General features: G+C 42.0%; 1 protein-coding gene across 14 annotated transcripts in view; it reads right to left on the bottom strand.

Annotated features, from left to right (window-relative positions):
• ABLIM1 (actin binding LIM protein 1) overlaps nucleotides 1–20,539 on the bottom strand; it is a 174,889-nt gene that overhangs the window by 6,613 nt on the left and 147,737 nt on the right. For 5 of the 14 annotated variants that reach the window (XM_066620043.1, XM_066620049.1, XM_066620047.1 and 2 more), the window contains 6 exons: nucleotides 19,497–19,643; nucleotides 15,778–15,872; nucleotides 15,581–15,677; nucleotides 11,262–11,326; nucleotides 10,200–10,260; nucleotides 8,141–9,810 (listed from right to left, as the gene is read on the bottom strand). In XM_066620043.1, coding sequence (XP_066476140.1) covers nucleotides 9,773–9,810; nucleotides 10,200–10,260; nucleotides 11,262–11,326; nucleotides 15,581–15,677; nucleotides 15,778–15,872; nucleotides 19,497–19,643 — 503 coding nt within the window. In that variant the 3' untranslated portion in view covers nucleotides 8,141–9,772. Of the gene's footprint in view, nucleotides 1–2,423; nucleotides 2,505–8,043; nucleotides 8,119–8,140; nucleotides 9,811–10,199; nucleotides 10,261–11,261; nucleotides 11,327–15,580; nucleotides 15,678–15,777; nucleotides 15,873–19,496; nucleotides 19,644–20,539 lie in introns of those variants that run through there. The other 9 variants (XM_066620051.1, XM_066620045.1, XM_066620044.1 and 6 more) reach the window with 5 other exon arrangements.

Genomic DNA, 20,539 nt, shown 5'->3' with positions numbered 1-20,539 from the left:
TTCTTAACATTCCTGGGAGTTCCATAGTTATGGCACTACTATGGGGAAGGCTCGCCCTTGTGTTGCCATTCCTCTAACACGGGTCACAAGTGTATAGCACTTATTTATTTATTTGAAAAATTTCTATCTGGCCTTTCTCATGCTGAAGCAAGTGCCCAAGGAGGCACTTGTAAAATAATCTCCTCCAATGACTGAAGAGGGCAGACTGGAATGTATTAGGGAAGGGGATCCTTCTGATAACCCTGGTCCTAAAATGCGGAGTCCTTTAATAAAAGTCAATACTTTAAAAATAAAAGTTAATACAGGGGGAGGTCCATGGTATCTGTAGGGGATCCGTGGCATCTGGGAACCCCATGGATTCTGAAACCCACAGATGCTGAAATCTGTGGGTCAAGCACCCTGTTGCCCTCCAAACACAACTGGAGCTGTGCTTGTCACATCTGGAGAGCCAAAAGGCACAACGTCCAGTTTTTGGCCCTCAGAAGGCCTTCTGAGTGTCAGGAAGGCTGTGCGCGGCCACCCACAATTATTTTAATTACATTATTATGTTACAATTAATTTAATTAATATAACTAAGGGCACAAGCCTAACCAGGTCTACTCAGAAGTAAGTCCTATTTTGTTCAATGGGGCTTACTCTCAGGAAAGTGTGGTTAGGATGGCAGCCTTAGATCATTACATGACAATGAAAGAAATTCCCCAGAAGCTTGGAGAGGGAGGTGTATGTGGTTTCAGGAAAGGTTTTGAAGCATGTCTGTTCAAACTGTTATCAATCGATGTGCTCTGATGTGCCAGGAAGTGGCAAAGAGAGATGAGACTGAGCACACTGGAGAAATAGAAATGTGCTGTGAGGGACAGTGAGGAGATGTGGCTGAAACAAGTGCAGGATTCACTGGGGTGGGGGGAGAGAGGGAGAGAGAGAGAGAGAGAGAAAGGGAATGAGAGGCACCTTCTGAACTTTGGAAGGTGGTGAAGTGGGAGGAGAGGGGCAGAAAGAGAGGGGTTAACTGCAATTATGATGGGGGATGTGTGTGCAGGAGGGGAGGAGGTGGGGTGGGGGGAAGAAAAGCATCACTTGCCTGCTCATTTATTCAAGAAAGAATGCAACCAAGCCTCTGTATGTCTACTCAGAAGTAAGCCGCATTATAGTCAATGGGGCTTACTCCTAGGTAAGTGTGGATCAGATTATAGCCCAGTGCCCTTCCTGCCAAAGCCTTGTCAGGGGAGGCAATGCAGGCAGGGTCACTTTGGGGCATTGCAGACAAGGAAAAGGGTCTCTCCAGGATCCTTGCCAGCCAGCTGCTTCTGGCCCCTACCTGCTTCCACCTTCAGGCTCGCTCCCTCCTTCCTCTCGCTGCTCGCTCTCACTCCCTCCACGTTCCACCCGCCAGCAACAGCAGGAGCGTTCAAGCCCCTGCACGGCTGCCCCTTTCTCTCCTGCTGCCGCGTGAGACTCCAAGTCGCCGCTTCTCCCCCGTGTGCAGCTGCTACCGCCACCTGACTCCTTGGACCTGCGGCACACCTGAGGCAGCCTCATGGCACACCAGTGTGCTGCATCACAGTGGTTGAAAACCGCTGCACTAAGGCATGAACCTGGACCATGGTCAGATCCTATCATCTCAGGTACAGCTGCAGTTGGTGCATCAGCCAAAGCTGGACCAACGCACCCCTGGCCACAGCTGCCACCTGGCTCTCCAGGGAGAGCTGTGAGTCCAGGAGCACTCATTACATATATCTCAGTAGTGTACTGTGCTCAATATTCTATCTTCCAAACAAGGCTGGGCTGGGAGTTAAACTTGGAAGGTGGTGAGGACACACACAAAAAAACCTCTCAAACCACTGAGGTTTCATAAGCACAAAATTCATGAGACCTTAGTTGCTTGGTCATCAAATGTGACAGTTAGCACTGGCCCAGTGCCAGACACTGCCCAGTGCTCTGGGCAAGTGCTGGGTGGTGGAGGGGTGAGAGGGAGTGTGGGGAAGGCGTTCCGGGGCAAGGGGAGGGTGGGGGGAATGTGGGGCAGGGGGAGGGACTAGGGTGGGACTGGTAGAGCTCAACTCCGCTGGATCCATAGCCTTGCATCAGGCCCCCTGGCCAGCTGAGCAGCCAGTGCAGAGTCGAGTAGTCCCATTGTGGGGTGTCTTATCTTACCTGGGGGAAGCGGACAAATTTCCCCTTCCCCCGAGGAGATGTTGGGAGCAGCTGTCCAGTGTAGTGGCAGCCATTTCGGCGCTGCTGCAGTCCTGGGCACGGGCAGCTCAGGATTGGGCTGACAATGTCTGTTTTGCTGAGACCCTTCGATTTAAATAAGTGTGCAGTCTGTTTTCTTGTTTGCTCAAAAATCTTTCCTTTTTAGAGCTTTATAAAACAACTAATGTACGCAAAGCCACCTTCTGACCACAGAACAGAACTTCAAAGCTTACCTCCAGCCTGGTTCTATCCACTTCTCTTAGTATTTTACTTCGCCCTCTGTTGGTCACCATCAGCAGTTCATATGGGAATATCTGTTAAGAGTGTAGATGAAGCATCTATTTAGAATTTACTGTGCCAGAAAAAGGCATCATTAAACTATAAGAATAATGTGGTCATTGTTGGCCAACAGCTGCAAGAACTCTAATGGGTTGCTTTAAATACTTGAATGTAAAGTGCACTATTTTCTCTTCTTCCTTCAATTACTTGTTTGTTACTAAAAATCAACTTCCTTGTTTAGGATTATGTCTGTACCAGCTCCTTTTTTTTTTTTTGTTACAGTCTGGGGAGCTTTCCTTCATTCTGTTTCCACTTTCTAATTGTCCTGCTTGCTTACATTGAAGAGCTACTTCTGATGGTGTCTAAGCTTGCCTCTTCAGCTACTGTCCTTCCTAACCTTTTTGTCAGAATTTTGTTTGTTTAAATTAAAGCTGATTTTCCATACATATCTACTCATTCATCATAGTCCATTAACGGTCTGATCCTATCCAACTTTCCTGCACGGATGCAGCCTTGAGGTAAGGGAACAAATGTTCATATACCTTGAGGAGGCCTCTGTGACTGCCTTCCCACCACAGGATGCAGCACATGCCCCTTTGATACAGTTGCAACAGCACTGAAAAATTGGATAGGATTAGGCCCCCACTCATTTCTTCTGTTTTCAGAGGTTTTTCTAACTTTATTGTGAGAAAACCTTTAGGTTACTTGGAAACCTATTAGGTTGTTTGCTTTATTTATTTTAATAATTTACACACAGCCTTTCCTAGTAAAAACCAACACAGAGCAGCTCACAAAAGATTAAAATTCCAGAAATGCAAGACAAACTACCATGGAGAAACCCTAAAAGCAGCAGTTAAAACTAAGGCACCATTTCCCAGCATCAACACAGGTTTTTAAAAGTCTTCAAAACAAGAAAAAGTGTTCGTCAGTGAGAAAGTCATTAGCAGTTGGCAAGCTTCACTTAAGACCACTTGTCAATCAATACCTATCTCTTTTCCTGCAATGTACAGTTAGAAGGGAGTTTGGATGCGGTGAACTCTCAAGTAATGTGAAAAGATGGTGAAGCTGAATAGCCCTGGCCCCAAGCTGGGTGCACTGAGCATATACCTCAGAATACCCCACTATCAACTTTAATGTACAGGGGTCATTTGCCAAACAGAGTAGGAAGGGTTCCTTCAAAGTACACAGTTTTGAAACAACAGTGCTAATTTGGAAAGGAGAGAGAAGGAAAGGTATTGTTGGCCTTGCTCAACTTTGGCTATTTCAGTAACTCACAACAGCATCTCAAGACTGTCTCCCCCTGTTTTTTTTTCACCACTGTACCATATCAGAGTTGCATTAGGGTGATCTCCATAAATTCAGAGTTACTAGGAAAAGGAAAATGCTAACCAGAGGAAATTTCCGTGAATGTAAGCAAGCATAAAGATAAATAACTGAAATGACAACAAACTGAAATTAAATTATAGGAAACCTAGCATACTAACTAATGTCAGGCATACCTTATTGTAGGTAGATTGCAGGTAAATCTACTTTTTAGATTTTACAGAGACTAGGCACCTACACTGGCTATTATGCACAGGATTTGCTTTTAAATATCAACCAAAAACTTGGGATATCTTTATTAAATTTATTTAGCCAACATACTGTAAGAGACAAAAATAGCTGAGTTTATCAATGTAATTTTCAGCAAAGTACAGTAGAGGTGGGATACTATGGAGACTCAGAACTGGATTGGTCTACCTGTAACTCTTTGCATCTGTCTCTCCATTCTGCCTCTTTATACCATTTGTTGGATACCATCAACAAGACAATGGACCATGGCCCACAGAAGCTGAATGAGTGGCCCAGCACCTCTTTTGCCTTGTGTCTTGGTGTATGAATCAAGACAGCATGCAAATATATTGGTTTATATGACCCATTCAGAAGATCTCTTACAATTCAAAAGTTGAAGAAAACGATTACATACTCTGAAACTGAGATTCTCTGGAGTCCTGTCGATCTTCTGCTTAGGAGTATCTTTTCCCCCATTATTTTAAACCTGCACATCTCATAGCAAAATGGTTTTTTTCCTAAATCACTTTTAGAGAAAAGTTTCCATTGAAATCAACTAATTTTTATTTTAGTTCACTGACACTGGTAAATACTTAAATAGGTAAATTTATAAACTTGTATCGTAAGCTGTTTTTCCACTTGCATAAGGGGGCCGGAAGTGATAGCTCAAGACTGTTGCACACATGGATACAAATTGAATCCTGATGAGGCTTCATGTGTGTTTCACCCCATTCCACCCCATTCCACAACATCTCCCTGCTGGAGCTAAATGTTTTAATTCATTGTTGAGCAATACCTTCTACATGTGATTGTACCTTACTTCTGCATGCACATCTTCGGATACAATCTGTTGTTCTGCAGAGATATGTCTACGGTGTCAGTACCCATCAAATTCAGGATGCGTACTGTGTGTGCAAACTCTAAATTTGATAAAACTGCTGTAGCAGATGCCTTGGATTCCTTGCATGAGCCATCTGGCACTGTTTACTAAAGAGGTACCTTGCTGTCTCCCAGTCTCTGCTAGTGGTGTACCAGTGTTCTGCACTGTGTGAATTAATAGGGGCAGAGTGTGCCATCCAGAAGTTCCTGTATTAGGCTAGGATTTTGGACTTGATGACCTGGTCTTTTTAGCTGTGTTACGAAACTCAAGAAAAATGATCAATTTTTCAGAAAGTTTATGAACATTTTCTCTGAAATGTATTTCATTCTTGGCCTCTTTGCTCAGTATGTTAGTAAGACCCAGTTTTCCTTCCCTTGAAGCTGATAGAAGACTGTCAGAATATATATTTTTATATTTAGTAATGAAACTACCAGAACTAACTGTGATATTAATCATTTTGGTATCCATTATCTACATCAAGCAAACATTTCAAAAGAACAATAAAGAAGATCCAGTCATCAATAAACATTCACCACTTAGTTTATTGTAATTAATAATTTATATAAGGTATACGTATATACAGCTTAGAAGACATTTAGTAGCAAAGTCTGACAATCTCACAGTCATACAGTTCATATTAATATATAACATTAATTACATTGTGTTTATCTTTTACAACGCAACATGAAATGGAAATACTTTTTTTAACAAAAGCAACCAAAAAATTAACAAACGTTGAGAACTTTGCAGCCAACTATCATATTCATGTTTTACCAATTCACAATGTATTACTGATCTAAGTACTTTAAAAAATATTTTAGTTTGAGAATGAGGTTGGGCAGGGTTCTCAAACTGTTTTCCATATTTTAAAAACCCATTTTCCAAATCAAATAAATTCAGATCCAGGATTTTTAAATTAAAAGAGCTCATTTGTCATTTTCAGGACTAACTGATGTCTTGAATTGAGAGCCAAATCCTATGCATGTCTACTCAGAAGTAAGTCCCACTATAGTCAATGGGAACTTACTCCCAGGTAAGTGTGGACAGGATTGCAATCTAACTTACAAGAGCAATGGATTACTTCTTTAAAAATATGAAAATATAATACCAACAAAATTCAAGCAGGCTTTGGCCCTGGAAAAAGCAATCATTTTGCCATAATTAGGCATAGCCCAATTGAAGAGACTAAAAATTTACTTCTGAGTAGACATGTATAAGATTGCAGCGCAAGACTATTCAGTCAGGCTCCTCGGTGGCCAATACTAGATATGCAGAGTTATCGTGCATCGAAGAGGAACTCTAGTGATGATCCACTATGGTCTAAGACAGGGGTGTCAAACTCATTTCATACCAAGGGCCGAATGGCATTCATGATGCCTGCTGAGGGCCGGAAGTGATGTCATTAAACAACTCATAACCAAAAATAAGCACTTTTTCTCACTTAGGAATTCATTAACTACAAATGGCAGAAGAGAAAACATGCAAATCTTTATCATATTTCAAGATATCGGAGAGCCCAATTTTCATGGGGGCTGCCCTTTTAGCAGTAACACCTCAACACTGCTCAGCAGCTGAGAGCTGGATAAAAAGCTTCAGCGGGCCGCATCCGGCCCCCGGGCCTTATGTTTGACACCCCTGGTCTAAGAGGCAAAAATTAAACTTCAACTGGAACTGTATTCCAGCTCAGCCATAAGCTCATGGAAGGGAGGCTCAAGGATTTCTCCCAGCCTTATTTCCTCACCTACAAATTGGGAACAACAAAAAATTTGCCATCCTAGGAAACATTACGATACCAGTTTCTTCCATGTACTTTACCATTTCCACTCCCATAGCTAGTGTTTGAAAATGGTGTTATTTTACTCAGAAGTAAGACCATTGCGTTCAGTCTTAGCCTGTAATCCTTTCTTATTCATCACAGAGTTGTGTTTAACACAACCTGTGCTTGTTTAATAAACAAACACTTCTACGTATGTCCCATAGCAGATTTTCTGCATTGGTGGGCTCCTGATTCAGCAAGCCAGCTTTTCTAGATTCTCTCAGTGCCTGACAACCTGCCTTGCATCTGCTGAGTTGCTCAAACACTACTCTTCCTAAACCTTTTACATACAGAGATCTCTGAGCCTAGCACAAAGCCCTTTGCTATGGAATCCTCTGGAAAGAAAGCTGTGTCATGCTGTAAGATTCCAATGCTATTTAAATAAAATGGTGAGCACGCTCTAAAATTGTATTCACCCAGGCCTATCTTAGACCTAATGAGAGGTGCATGGCACCTGCCAGAAACAGCAGTACAGCTTCTTCTGCTCCTCTCTTCCCGAAAGAACAGAGACTGGACCATCCATGGAGTTGGCTGAAGCAGCTGTCTCAGGCAGCAGACTGGCAAAGGGTGCCCACACCCATTTGCCTTCATCCTACTCCCTAGATTGATAAAGGAAGAGGGGAATGGAGCAGAATAAGTTTGAAGGACAGAAGATTGTGGCTGTCAGCTCTGACAGCAAAGACCAACTTTTAAGGAGGTGGCATCCGGGCTGCATCCTGTACTCTTTTTCACATAAGATTACTGTCATCAGACCAGATTGTGCTGAACATCTTTCTAGCAGCTGGGGACTGCTGGAAGCACTGCTGTCTACAGCACTGCTGCTTAACTATGAAACATAAGTCCTAATCTGTATTTCCTTTTCCTTTTACTCTGTACTATCTTATTTCCAGATATACTATTCAATGTAAACAAGAATGAGCTCTCTCCCACTGATGCACTTTTCCTGATGCACTACAGCTGATGTTACTGCCATGTTGCCTCTAGACCTGACTGGTCTGACAATATGCAGGAACTATAATTGTTCCCTCTGGCTGCCAGATCCCTGGAGACATTCAGTAGGGTTGAGATTGAGCATAAAAATATTTTTATGTCCATACTGAACACTAGTCTTCAAGATGGGTTGGCTATGTCAAAAACTCATGTCTGGAAAGGAGATATATTCACCATATAATAAAGGAACCAGAGCAAGAAAGGATTGGCACAAAAGGAGCACTATTTAAATTTAAAAAACCAAAGCAAAAACAGGGAGGCAAACCCACTTTTAGTGACACACCATCATGGCAAACTGTCATTACCTTGAACGAAAATGAATAATATCTGCACTTGCCTTTGGTTCCAACATGTTAGGCATAGATACTCCTCTGTCCATTCGCATTCCAGGAACATGACCATCTGGGAGGGACTGCATTGGATACAGGTAGACATCAGACACATGGGTTACATGCACACACACATAGATAGGGTAAGAGCATTCAAGGTGACTATAGACATGAATTTATACTTAGCTGCCAACATTTAGACCTTTCCATCTGCCAATGGAATCCTATTATTATTTACTACTAAATAAAGGACTTGAGGGACACTCTACTTTCCAGTATCTTTCCTTATTCATAGTGCCCAGTTTTCCTTTGAGTTGAGAAGCTTTCCATGGGCTCCACCAAAACCACTTCTAGTATGAATTAAGTAAGCAAGAGACTCTTCCAGTCACAAGACTGAATGAAGAGACCTGCTGGATCAAACCAAGGGTCCATGCTATCCAGCATTCTGCATTCAACAGCAGTATACCAGATTCCTCTGGGAAACTTACAAACAGGGCATGAAGGTAACTGTACCCCCATATAGTCCCCAGCAATTGCTGCTCAGAGACCAAACTAGACACAATGCTAATCATATATGTTAGTATGCTAATCATGTCACAATACTAATCATGTCTGTCAGTAGCTGTACAGGGTGGCAGGCTTGGAATTGGCACTGTGGTGAGGGGGTTTTAAAAATTTTTAAAAACTTTTTTTATAGGATTGTGATATGGAGGAAACTGTCTGGTATACGAATGCAATCAGTTGCATTACTGGCAATGTTCCTCCTGAAGCAAATAGCAGCCACAGGGTGGGACATTAGGGGAAATGACCATGCACCATGGTCTCATGCACCATGGTCTCAATCCTGCATGACGGTCTCATGGCTGGTATTTAAAAAATCAGCATGAAATAGTCCATGATCTGATCCATATTGCATCTAGTTCGGTGTTGGAAGGATGGGGAATAGCGGGCAATATTAACTCACAGAACTGGTTTGCCACCAGTTCTGTCAAAACTTCTTTACTTAGGTACTTTCCAATTATTCTTTATGAGGGAGGATTTTTGTTTGTTATTATTCTGTGGTAGCTGAAAGGTAAAATGGTAGATTGCCACCCACTCCAGTTGAAACTGGGATTTATGATTTTTCCTAGTCAAATGGCATAACATTTAATAAAGAATTTGTCATAATTATCCAATAATTACTCTTATTTGTGGAAAGGTCTGTAGCAAGTAGTGATGTACTTTCATGAGCTCAAGTATTCAGAGCTGGAGATGACATTTAGAAAAAAAAAATTTCTTGGCCAATCTATGCAGCTTCACAAGTGTCAGTATTACAGGAGTTCATGCTAGCTTTTTTCATGCCCACAGTTGCATACAAAAGGAGGAAAGTTATAGGATCATACATGGAAAATAGGAGGGTGGGTAAGGCTGCATAATAGAGAGGTATTCATAATAGAGGGGTATTCTGGACTTTCCTTTAGTTGGGACTCTACAATTGGATACAGTACTAAGAAATGATTGTTGCAGGCTGCTTCAGTGAGAACCTTAAGAAAGTTCACCAAGCAAATAGAAAAAGCAGTCTCTGAAAGATATTGCAGTTATGTCCTTTCCTATAACAATAAAAATTTACATCGTTGATTAGGTATAAAACATGCAGATAAAATTGAAACCAATGTGTTAAGAGACTCTTCCCTGTAGCAGAAACTCAGGCGTGACAAACAGTGGACAGGTTGTTGAAGGAGCTGTTTAAAATCTCTGTTACTTGAAGGTAGAAAATCCGTACTGTACCTGGAAATCTGAAAAGCAAAAATGCAGGGGAAAGGAAAGAACACACATTCAGGATTAGGATTTTTTTTAAAAAAAGAATTTTAATCTCAGGGCCTCTCTTTCAAGCTAGATTGCAAGCATTATACTTGCATAACTTGCAAATATAAGATGACCAATCAAAATGAAACAATGTTATTTATATGCATGCATACATTAAAGCACAGTTCTCATTTACATGATGCTCTCTCTATTTTAACTCAGTATTTAAAAGAAAGAGCTCCGCATTTCTGGCACCACTACCACTACACATCTGCATACTTCAGGGTGAAATGTTCAAAAGTCAGAAATGGAACTGAAGGAGCTGACCACGCATACTGTTGCAAGGACACAGTGCAAACCACATCCTGCAAGTCCTTACCTCGAGCAGCACTGCTCACGTCACCGTAACTGTTGTACTGACCAAAATCTGTTGAAACTGGCTGTAACAAGAAGAAAGGGATGGATGTCTAAACCACATCATCTCATTATGTGATGGTGCCAAGAATATCAGCACTATCTGAATGTGGAAAGTGACAGCTGAAGAAGCAACTAAGAACTAGCATTGGGGTATAAGGGGATTGGGCTGAAGGGTATTTTCTTGGTCTGTAAATGAGAACAGCAGGCACATAAGCAGAGGGGTGAGAAGCTAAAATCACCAAAGAGGTGGACACGCATAGCAATAGCCTAGAATAAGCCTGTAGCCTCAAGTGGCAGATTTTAGCTCTATTTCATTATCATTAACATTATCATCAATTTAATTGATTATACTTTTACTGGCAAGGGGATAAAATTTTGGTGGCATTTTACTTTAGGTACCAAACTATTCTGAATCAGCACTGTGTCAGCAGTGCTGAAAGTTGTACTAAAGTGACGTTCTTTCCTATCTCCTACAGAGTTTTCTGATTGACTGAAGTTCATGGAAGTCATAGGTTCCAGTCCTATCCAACTTTCCAGTGTGGATGCAGCCCTGAGGTAAAGGAAAAACATTCCCTTGCCTTGAGGAGGCCTTGGTGACTGTCCCCCCATCCCCCCCCCGGATGCAGTGCATGTTCTGTGGCCAAAGCTGCCTCAGCACTGGAAAGCTGGACAGGATTTGACCCTTAGACACTGTGTGCAGCATTATAAAAGCCAACACTGGCTTAGTAAAAAGACTAGGGCAGCAGTCATGATTTACTCATTTAAGTAAACTGCAGGTATCTTTTTAGAAATTGGAGTGATGAAATCCACATCTTCCTCCACTATACCAGCAATTCTGAGACATCTATGGTCTTTACTAATGGCACTGCTGTGTGTAACAGAGAAAGAGTTTTAGAGCTAGCTCACTTTCCCCATACCTCAACAGGCAACTGCATTTGGAGACCTAGTGGAATCCATCCTAGAATAAACACCACAACCTGGCAAACACCTTTTTATGGGAGAAGAACTCCCCCACTTCGCTTACCCTATGAAGTCCATTTCTTCCATAGCCAGGAAGGGAGGAGGTTTTAGAGGCAGCAGCATGTGAAGCTAAATGGGAAGGGGGGGGGGGGAAAGCATACCTTTAGAACAGAGTGCAAGAAAAGCTATGCAGGCTCAGGCCAAAGGCCCACCAGTCTAACATCTGGTTCACCACAGTGGCCCACCAGCTGCCTCTGGGAAGTCCATTAGCAGGCATGCTTCTCTCCTGTCACTGCTCCCCCAGAACTGGTATTCAGAGGCATCACTGACATTGAGCCTGGAGGCAGTGATTAGACATTATGACTAGTTGCCAGTGATAGACCTCTATGTCCTCCATGAATCTGTCCAATCCCCCTCCAAAGCCATCCAAGCTAGTGGTCATCACCACATGTTGTGTCAAGACATTTCACAAACAAATTATGCACTGAAATTACATAGAGAAAAATGTCTGTCTACTTCCCTGCATAGATTCATAACCTGCTCTCACATCCCCCCTTTAACTGCCTTTTTTCCCCCAAGTTAAAAAACCCATGGAAAGGAGGCACTCCATCCCTCAGTGTGGCCGCCCTCTTTTGCATCTTGTACAGTTCAAATGCCATGATTTCTAAATTAATTTATGGTTAGGAGATTAACACAGAATTCCTTTCATCTTACTTTAGGCTTGAAGTACAGTTATTCACCCACTGCAATTCTGTTACTGCTTAACTCTGGTGTGTGCAGCGAAAGAGACCAACATACATTTTAGGCCTTTCCATGTGGGCCCTTAAGACATCCACACAGTCATCCACACCAGAAAATTGGACATATGTGCACAAACACACATGTGTGCACACACGGACACACACACATTGTCCTTAAAATAAACACTTAAGCAGTAATTATATCTCTTCCCTGGCATGTACCACTGTTTGCCCATAAGATTCATCTAGTGAGGCAGCCATTCGTTTGCTATGATCCAGCACTTTGGAATGTGCTGCCTCTCTCCCTGAGGCAATGCTGACTTCCTCTTCCAATGTGGGAAAGGGTAAAGGCTATGAGAAGCATAAATATTGACAAGGTATATGTTGCTTTTTAATAAGGATTTCATGACCTAGCCTGCTGGCTTTTCAGGAACACCAATATTGCTCTGACTTCAGCAAATCTCACATTCTGTATGGTCCTCAAAATGTATGTGAGTATAAATTCCATGAAGATGCTCACTGCAAAATTAGCACTTACTCGTATATATTTTTTTCAAATACATTAAAAAAAACAAAACTTGACTGGCTACAGTCCAAGATTTTCAGAAAACAATTTGAATTAATTCTCTTAACTTTTTACATTTAAAAGTTGTTTTTATTGTGTTCATATATGGCAAAAAGTTACATCAGGATTGGTCAACCACATAACATTTTGCGGCTCGACCTAATGGTAACTGAGGATTTTGCTCATGAATCCATCTCAGAATATGACATGCTTCCACATGCAAGCATTAAATATAGATTTTCTCTGCATTTCAAAAGTTAACTTGTGCACTTGCAGCAGAAGAAAAAAATATATAGAACAGGCTACATGCCTGGTGCCTATGTGCACTTGCAATGTTATTTAATTCTCTCAGCTCTTGCATGCTGCTACACTCCTGCCCATTATATTCACTTTTCCAGCACCCTCAGCCATCAAAAGATCTCCTGCTTCATCAAATAACTCTGCCCTTTCTACTTGCTATCCCTTAAGCTTGGAAGTACCTCAAAGAACACCTAAGAATCACTTGATTAACTTGATTCAATTCCCTTCCTTGCTTGCTCACTTGATTAAAATCCCTTCTAAAAGCCCGCGTTTTCATGAAGCTTTTGATACCACATGTTAGGTCACATTCCCTACTGTAACTAACAGCCCAATCCTATTGAGCTCCTACTGCAGTGGATCTTGCAATCTGCCTTATGTTCTGGCACAGCAGTACAAACACTGCGCCACTGTCAAGTACTACCAAGCCACTGGCAAAACAGCCAGAGGTACTGTGTGTGTGCCAGTAGCTCCCAGACATGGAGCAGGTAAGGTGGCAGAGGGAGTAGTTCAGAGGAGGATCAGGGCAGGGAACAGGCTGAACTGCGGGTGGGAAGGGGAGGATCTCAGCGGCAGTGTACATGGCAAGATCCTACCTCCACTTCCTGGCATGGATCAGCCCCCAGGAGTCACCTTAGCTTTATACCCGCATAAGAGCTGGAGTAGGTCTGAGGAGACCCACTGGAACTGAGGTGGTCTACAGAGAAGTAAGTACAACAAGTCTTTTTTTTGGTGCCATTATGTCGACTGTTCTGCATGCTCTCAGCATGCACGTATTTCCCTCATTCACTCTTACCTTCACCCTGTTCCCTTTTTCTGTTATCTCCCTTGTGTCAATATCTAGATTGTAGGCATATTGGGGAAGGGATCTGTCTTTTCACTCCATGTATGTGGCTGGCACTACATAACTAGATAGGATTTATCACCTTGGAATATTACATAATAAAGGTTTTTCTTCTGAGGCTGAAAATTACGGAGAGTAACATTTTTCTAATTTGAAGGTCTGCTTAATGCAGCAAGTTACATCTCCCTGGCCAATATTTTTATGTTCCTTTAGACATCAATTAAGTTTTCTCCCCAGAAATCAGCATAATGAGCTAATGTTCCTACTGTTCATGACTGCACGCAGAGCCAACATAAGTGTATGAAATTTCTGACTCTATGTATCAGAAATATTGCAAATAGCAACACCATTATATATCTGGACTTTCAAAAGACGTTCGACACGGTCCCTCACCAAAGGCTACTGAAAAAACTCCACAGTCAGGGAATTAGAGGGCAGGTCCTCTCCTGGATTGAGACCTGGTTGAAGACCAGGAAACAGAGAGTGGGTGTCAATGGGCAATTTTCACAATGGAGAGAGGTGAAAAGCGGTGTGCCCCAAGGATCTGTCCTGGGACCGGTGCTTTTCAACCTCTTCATAAATGACCTGGAGACAGGGGTGAGCAGTGAGGTGGCAAAGTTTGCAGAAGACACGAAACTTTTCCGAGTGGTAAAGACCATAAGTGACTGTGAGGAGCTCCAGAAGGATCTCTCCAAACTGGCAGAATGGGCAGCAAAATGGCAGATGTGTTTCAATGTAAGTAAGTGTAAAGTCATGCACATTGGGACAAAAAATCAAAACTTCACATATAGGCTGATGGGTTCTGAGCTGTCTGTGACAGATCAGGAGAGAGATCTTGGGGTGGTGGTGGACAGGTCGAGGAAAGTGTCAACCCAATGTGCGGCGGCAGTAAAGAAGGCCAATTCTATGCTTGGGATAATTAGAAAAGGTATTGAGAACAAAACGGCTAATATTATAATGCTGTTGTACAAATCTATGGTAAGGCCACACCTGGAGTATTGTGTCCAGTTCTGGTCGCTACATCTCAAAAAAGACATAGTGGAAATGGAAAAGGTGCAAAAGAGAGTGACTAAGATGATTACGGGGCTGGGGCACCTTCCTTATGAGGAAAGGCTACGGCGTTTGGGCCTCTTCAGTCTAGAAAAGAGACGCCTGAGTGGGGACATGACTGAGACATACAAAATTATGCATGGGAAGGATAAAGTGGATAGAGAGATGCTCTTTACACGCTCGCATGACACCAGAACCAGGGGACATCCACTAAAATTGAGTGTTGGGAGGGTTAGGACAGACAAAAGAAAATATTTCTTTACTCAGCGTATGGTTGGTCTGTGGAACTCCTTGCCGCAGGATGTGGTGACGGCATCTGGCCTGGATGCCTTTAAAAGGGGATTGGACAAATTACTGGAGGAAAAATCCATTATGGGTTACAAGCCATGATGTGTATGTGCAACCTCCTGATTTTAGAAATGGGCTATGTATCAGAATGCCAGATGCTAGGGAGGGCACCAGAATGAGGTCTCTTGTTATGTGGTGTGCTCCCTGGGGCATTTGGTGGGCCGCTGTGAGATACAGGAAGCTGGACTAGCTGGGCCTATGGCCTGATCCAGTGGGGCTGTTCTTATGTTCTTACCATGTTCCTTCTGTAATCTGGAAATACATTTAAGTTCACAATCTCATTTGTTTGGTATGTGCCAAGACTCTGGAAGCTCCCATTCTTACTCAAGGCATTTTGAGAATTCATTGTGAAAAACAACCAGGGATATAGTGGCTCAGAGAGGAAACCATTTCATGGGGATCTAATTCACACCCCATGTTTTGTGCTGTCACAGAATGAATCCACAACAGACTTAGATGGAAACTGGCCTTATTTCAAACAACATAAATCATCATTTCCCACACACCAGCCATGGGAGTTTTCCAGTTTTGTTGCTTACCCGAATTAACTGGAGAATCATAACGACTGTTGGGAAGTGATGACCTTTCTTTTTCCATCTCTTCTTTTAATATCAGTTGTCCCAAACCTGAGTTGAGCTGAAAATGGGAATTGAAAATAACAGGTTAGTTAGCGAAAATGAATCGGGTATTGCTCATATTGGTACATTTGGGTGATTTTCATCCAAATAATATCCACCTTCATCAGCTGTTCTTCTTGTAGCTGCCGACGCCTCTGAAGTTCTTCCAGATCTTCATCTCGGCCAGTTGATCTGCGCCTCATGTCAGAACCTACTTTCACAAAACCACAGCACAAAGAAAGCTTCTCGAACAAGCGTACATAAGGACTGGCATTTGTTAATAATGCTCTCTTAGCTTTGCTTGCTGAATACAGAAACTAATGACACTAACGGCAATACTGTACATTGTGAAATGCTTTTATACTGAATCATTCCACCTATTTTACTTCCAAACAATCACAGCATAATCAAACATTTCCAGTTTTGGTTCAGCTGTTTCACCTTACATGCAGAACCCACTTGGTCCTGCTTGGCAACTAGTATTGCTGATTTTGCTCATTAGAGGACCACTTCGAGGAAAGTGTGGGTTCCGGAGGCCAAAATGCTCACCTTGATGTCTTTCCTGGCAACATGGTTATTGCTACAGCCACTGCTCTGCTCCATTGTGAATATAGAGATGAACATCCTCCTCTCATCACGGTGTTTACAATGGCAGGGCCAACCTCTGGCTGATCAAATTTGGCCCAGCAATCCCAGTTATTGACCATCTGTTTTCTAAAGAATGAGTTTTCTTTGCATGAGTGCGTTTTCCCCAAATGATAAGTGAACAGCGGAGACCTTGTGACTGTATCAATAATTCCCCAGCTGTGACTGCCAAAGTAATGGAAGACAACTTCTGTATCAGATAGGTGTGTAAGTGAGCATTTTTAGTATAGGATTTGGAAGTACAAACTTAAGCAACTCCAAAACCAAGTCAACTAATACTTGGAGCTTGAATTTGTTCTGTAATTTTAATGCCAATATTTGCCATAGCTAAAGCATTAGAGTTTCAAAAAGATATATACACAGGTCCGACCTTGTTATCTGCGAGGGATCCGTTCCAGGACCCCCTGCGGAAACGCGAATTAGTGCCACTTCTGGTTTGACAAGCAAACTGGAAATGGCTGTCTGAGGGCTCTAGCAGGCCTTCTAAGGTCCGTGGAGGCCTCTGCAGGATTTGGAACGCCTGCTGGAGGCTTCAGAAAGCCACTTCTGGTTTGCTCCTCAAACTGGAAGTGGCTTCCATGGCATCTGCAGTGAGTAAAATCCATGATCTGCCAAGATCTGCCGAATCTGCGGATACCAGGGATATACTGTATCTTTCCTTTTCACTTTACCTCTCACATTATTTTTGATTCACTAAATAGAAGTATAGAATGAGAAATGCATCAAGCATTTTAATGAAAACAAAGCCCTGAATAAATGCTTAAGGTCATCTGCTGAAGTTATAAGAAAAGATTTAAGATGAGAATTAGCATTTCTCATAGAATTAAATTTGGAATTGAATCTGGAAGGCCTGGATACCCCAGCCTCTGTTTTTCTTCTATAAAATGGGAATAATAACATCCTACTTTACAGAATTGTTGTGAGAACAGCACATGTGAACAGCACATTGCTAGAGGTGTTTGAAAACAGTATTATTTATTTTACTTAGAAGTAAGCCCCTCAGGTTCAGAAAGAGGCTGTAATCCTATCTTACTCACTGGAATCAAATTTCTCCATACTGCAAATTAAAAGTGCTATTTAAATAAGTAGTAGTAACTATTTCTTTACATGAAGCATTTGATGCTAAGTACTTCATGTTCTGCACCCAGTTAGCCCATGTTCTGTGATCTGAATAAATCAGTTATTATAAATGTGCTTTGTGCTATTTATTGTAAGTGCAAATATCTGGGAATTTGGGGATGAAAGCATTGGAAATGTGCAGGGGAAGAGTGAAAGATATGAATATAAGGGATATCAGGGGACGAAGGATGCAAAAGGAGAGAGGGTGCTGGGACTGTCTTCACTGACTGTGGACAACTGGATATTATATTCATATGTAAATATTTAGACTCCCAACAACTGGTTTTAATAACAAAAAGCAGTTTCAGGAGAGCATAATTTTCAGTGGGCATGTGGTGCCATTTTTCTATTGTACCACTCACCCCAGTTGCTTTTCTACATACGAGTCTGAGGCTTGCTATGACTCATTTATCTAAATAATGGTTCAGATAATCTTCTGAACTTAATGTTGATGTGATTTTCTTGCCCAAACAGTAGCATGTGCATTTGCCTTTGGTGTGCAACAGGTAAACAGCAGCTCTCTAAGCTTGCATTCCTAGAGGCCATGGAGAATTAATTGCATGGACAAAAGAAATGACATGACGACACATATACTGAACTCTAAAACATATTTTTAAAAGAATGAAAACAGCATGGAAAATGAAATAAATGTTTTAGGATACAAAGATGATATGAACAGGCTACTTTTAGCTCAATCTGCTTTGAAAGCTATTTGTTTTATGTCTGTCCTATCAGGAACCCTAGAAATGTCATTTTCTACAGCTTCTCTTTCCTGATGTGATAAGATGAAAAGGGGGGGGGGAACTAAAGAAGTCAGGCTTCACTGCAGTACTCGAAGACACCACATTGGATTTAATGAGGTTATTTTAAGAATTATTTGTAAATAATTGCCTGTTTTAGGGAGGCACAGCCCAAGATAAAGTGGTACCCGAAGCAGTACCCCAGTTTTGGTGTCCAGACTGGCTTCCGCTGCTGGTACCACCTTCCCACACAGCCAGTTCTTCAAAACCATCTGGATGGAGCATACTGGGGCATGCTCCACCAGGTAGGAAAAGGGGGTGTCCTCTGCTGCCGCCATGATTGATTGAGTAAGGTTACAATGCTTAAGAGAGGGATTGCTGCTTTCCCCTCTTCTTGTTTGGTCTCACTGAGCAAGAAGAGGATTGGAGTGTAGGCTGAAGTGGTTGGGGGAGTGGTGGACAGGGGTCAGTGGTAGATACATGTGGGGTGCATGGCACCCCTACTAGTTCGTCATCTCCACCAGTCTACCATTCAAAGCAGCCACTTCACCCAGCCTCATGGACAGGGCAGCCCACAATTTAGGCATATCCCATCTTGGTAGACTAAGAGCACAATCCTATGCATGCTTACACAGAAGTTTGTCCCATGCAATGTTCAATGGGCCATATCCCCAGGAATGTGTGCATAGATTCCAGTCCTAAATTTCATTAACAATCCTCACAATACTTATGATCATGATCCAAAGAATCATGTAGGCATGCACGCATACCCATATTCTTCTCACTTTCTCAGAAGGACACCCAAGGAACCCTTAAGACCCTATTTAAACAAACTGAACATAAAAAGTACTTGATGTTTTGGGCCAACAGCTTTTAAAAAGGGAAAATCATGTAGAACAGTAAGTGTACGCCAATGCCATTTACCCTTTAAGAGGATCATACATGAAATCCCAACTTTTCTTTAATAACTCTGGGGAGTTTGAAGTGAAGTTTTAGGACTGTGTGTTGGGCGGGTCTCCTAGTGAGAAAAAAACTTCAGAAACAATTAGGCAGTGTGAATGCAGACTCTGGAATGCAGACTTCAGGGACTAAAATCTCACAAATTATTTTGAGGTTATTAAGCTCTGGCAGTTCCCCCCCAGGGATATCTCCCCCCCCCCCACTTTCACAGTGTTACTATTAAATGTATATTTGTTGTTGCACCTATAAAACACTTAAAGATCAGGTGCGAAAAATGTCTGTCCATCTCACACTTTCCAGCATTAATATTTATGGAAATTTATTTATAGGCACTAAGTAGCTGTTTTTTCCCCATGTCACTTGTTGTTCCATACCTACAGCCGCAAGTGAGGGAGGACCTGGCCAGTATTCTGTCTCAATCTTTGGAATCTCGTTGGGTGCTGGAGCGTGGGCTGCTGGGAACTTGGAGGACTTGATGATATCATCGGAGGACTTGTTCTGTGCTGCCAGAGCAGCTGCATCTAAATAGCAATCAGGGGAACTTAGCTATCAGAATTAAGTTGCTGTGTTACAGCCTACATCAATGCTTTGGTTTTTTCTCTTTCATGTTTCATGACAATTCAAATTTCTAACACTATAGACACTGTTTATACCTTCATTTAGCAACAGATAAACTTAACAATTGGGACTCAAAGCTCTGTTCCCACGCCACCTTCCAATCAAAATTCTGAGCTCTTTAGAACAATACCTTATAAAGTGCATACAAACATAACATGAAACTGGAAGTCAAAGTGGAGTTCTCTCATGGACAGAGCCTGACTTTCTCCCACTCTTGCAATGCAAATGCCAGACAGAGCAATTCAAAAACTGATTCAGTCATCTGTCTTGCCCTCCCACAGCCTTCAGGCAGACTGCAACAAACTTGCAGAAGCATTTTTTTCCTTGAGATCAATGCAGGAGAGAAACTGTTTGAAAGATATGCTTCCAGAGTTTCCCCACCATTCAAATAATGTTAGGTCTGTACACAACTTTTGACTGCTTGACAAGACAGTGAGCTCTCTGGAATAACACAAGAATTATTTAGCAGTATTTTTTTTTAAAGAAAACGTCCTCTAACAATAGCTGAGTGTGTCATTGGATTTCATGTAAGGCAAGGATTCAGTAATATTTTAGTGATGTTCTACTAGTTCTAATCCCACTACATTTTACAAAATTTCTGGGGGTAAAATGGCACCAAAAATGGAATTTATGTTAATCATTAAATCCTAATGTCATTCAAAGCTCAGATTCATTAAATTAGCACTTATTCATTGGTCCAAATCAGTAGCAGGTGAACAGTTATGGGATTAGAGGGTAATGCAAAAGGTTGTGCTGATTCTATTGTGCATGAAGCTACTAAAAACAAAGGCCATACACT

This window comes from Tiliqua scincoides, chromosome 3, assembly GCF_035046505.1.
Source record: "Tiliqua scincoides isolate rTilSci1 chromosome 3, rTilSci1.hap2, whole genome shotgun sequence".
NCBI classification, from domain to species: domain Eukaryota; kingdom Metazoa; phylum Chordata; class Lepidosauria; order Squamata; family Scincidae; genus Tiliqua; species Tiliqua scincoides.
This window is presented reverse-complemented; position numbering and strand designations above follow the sequence as displayed.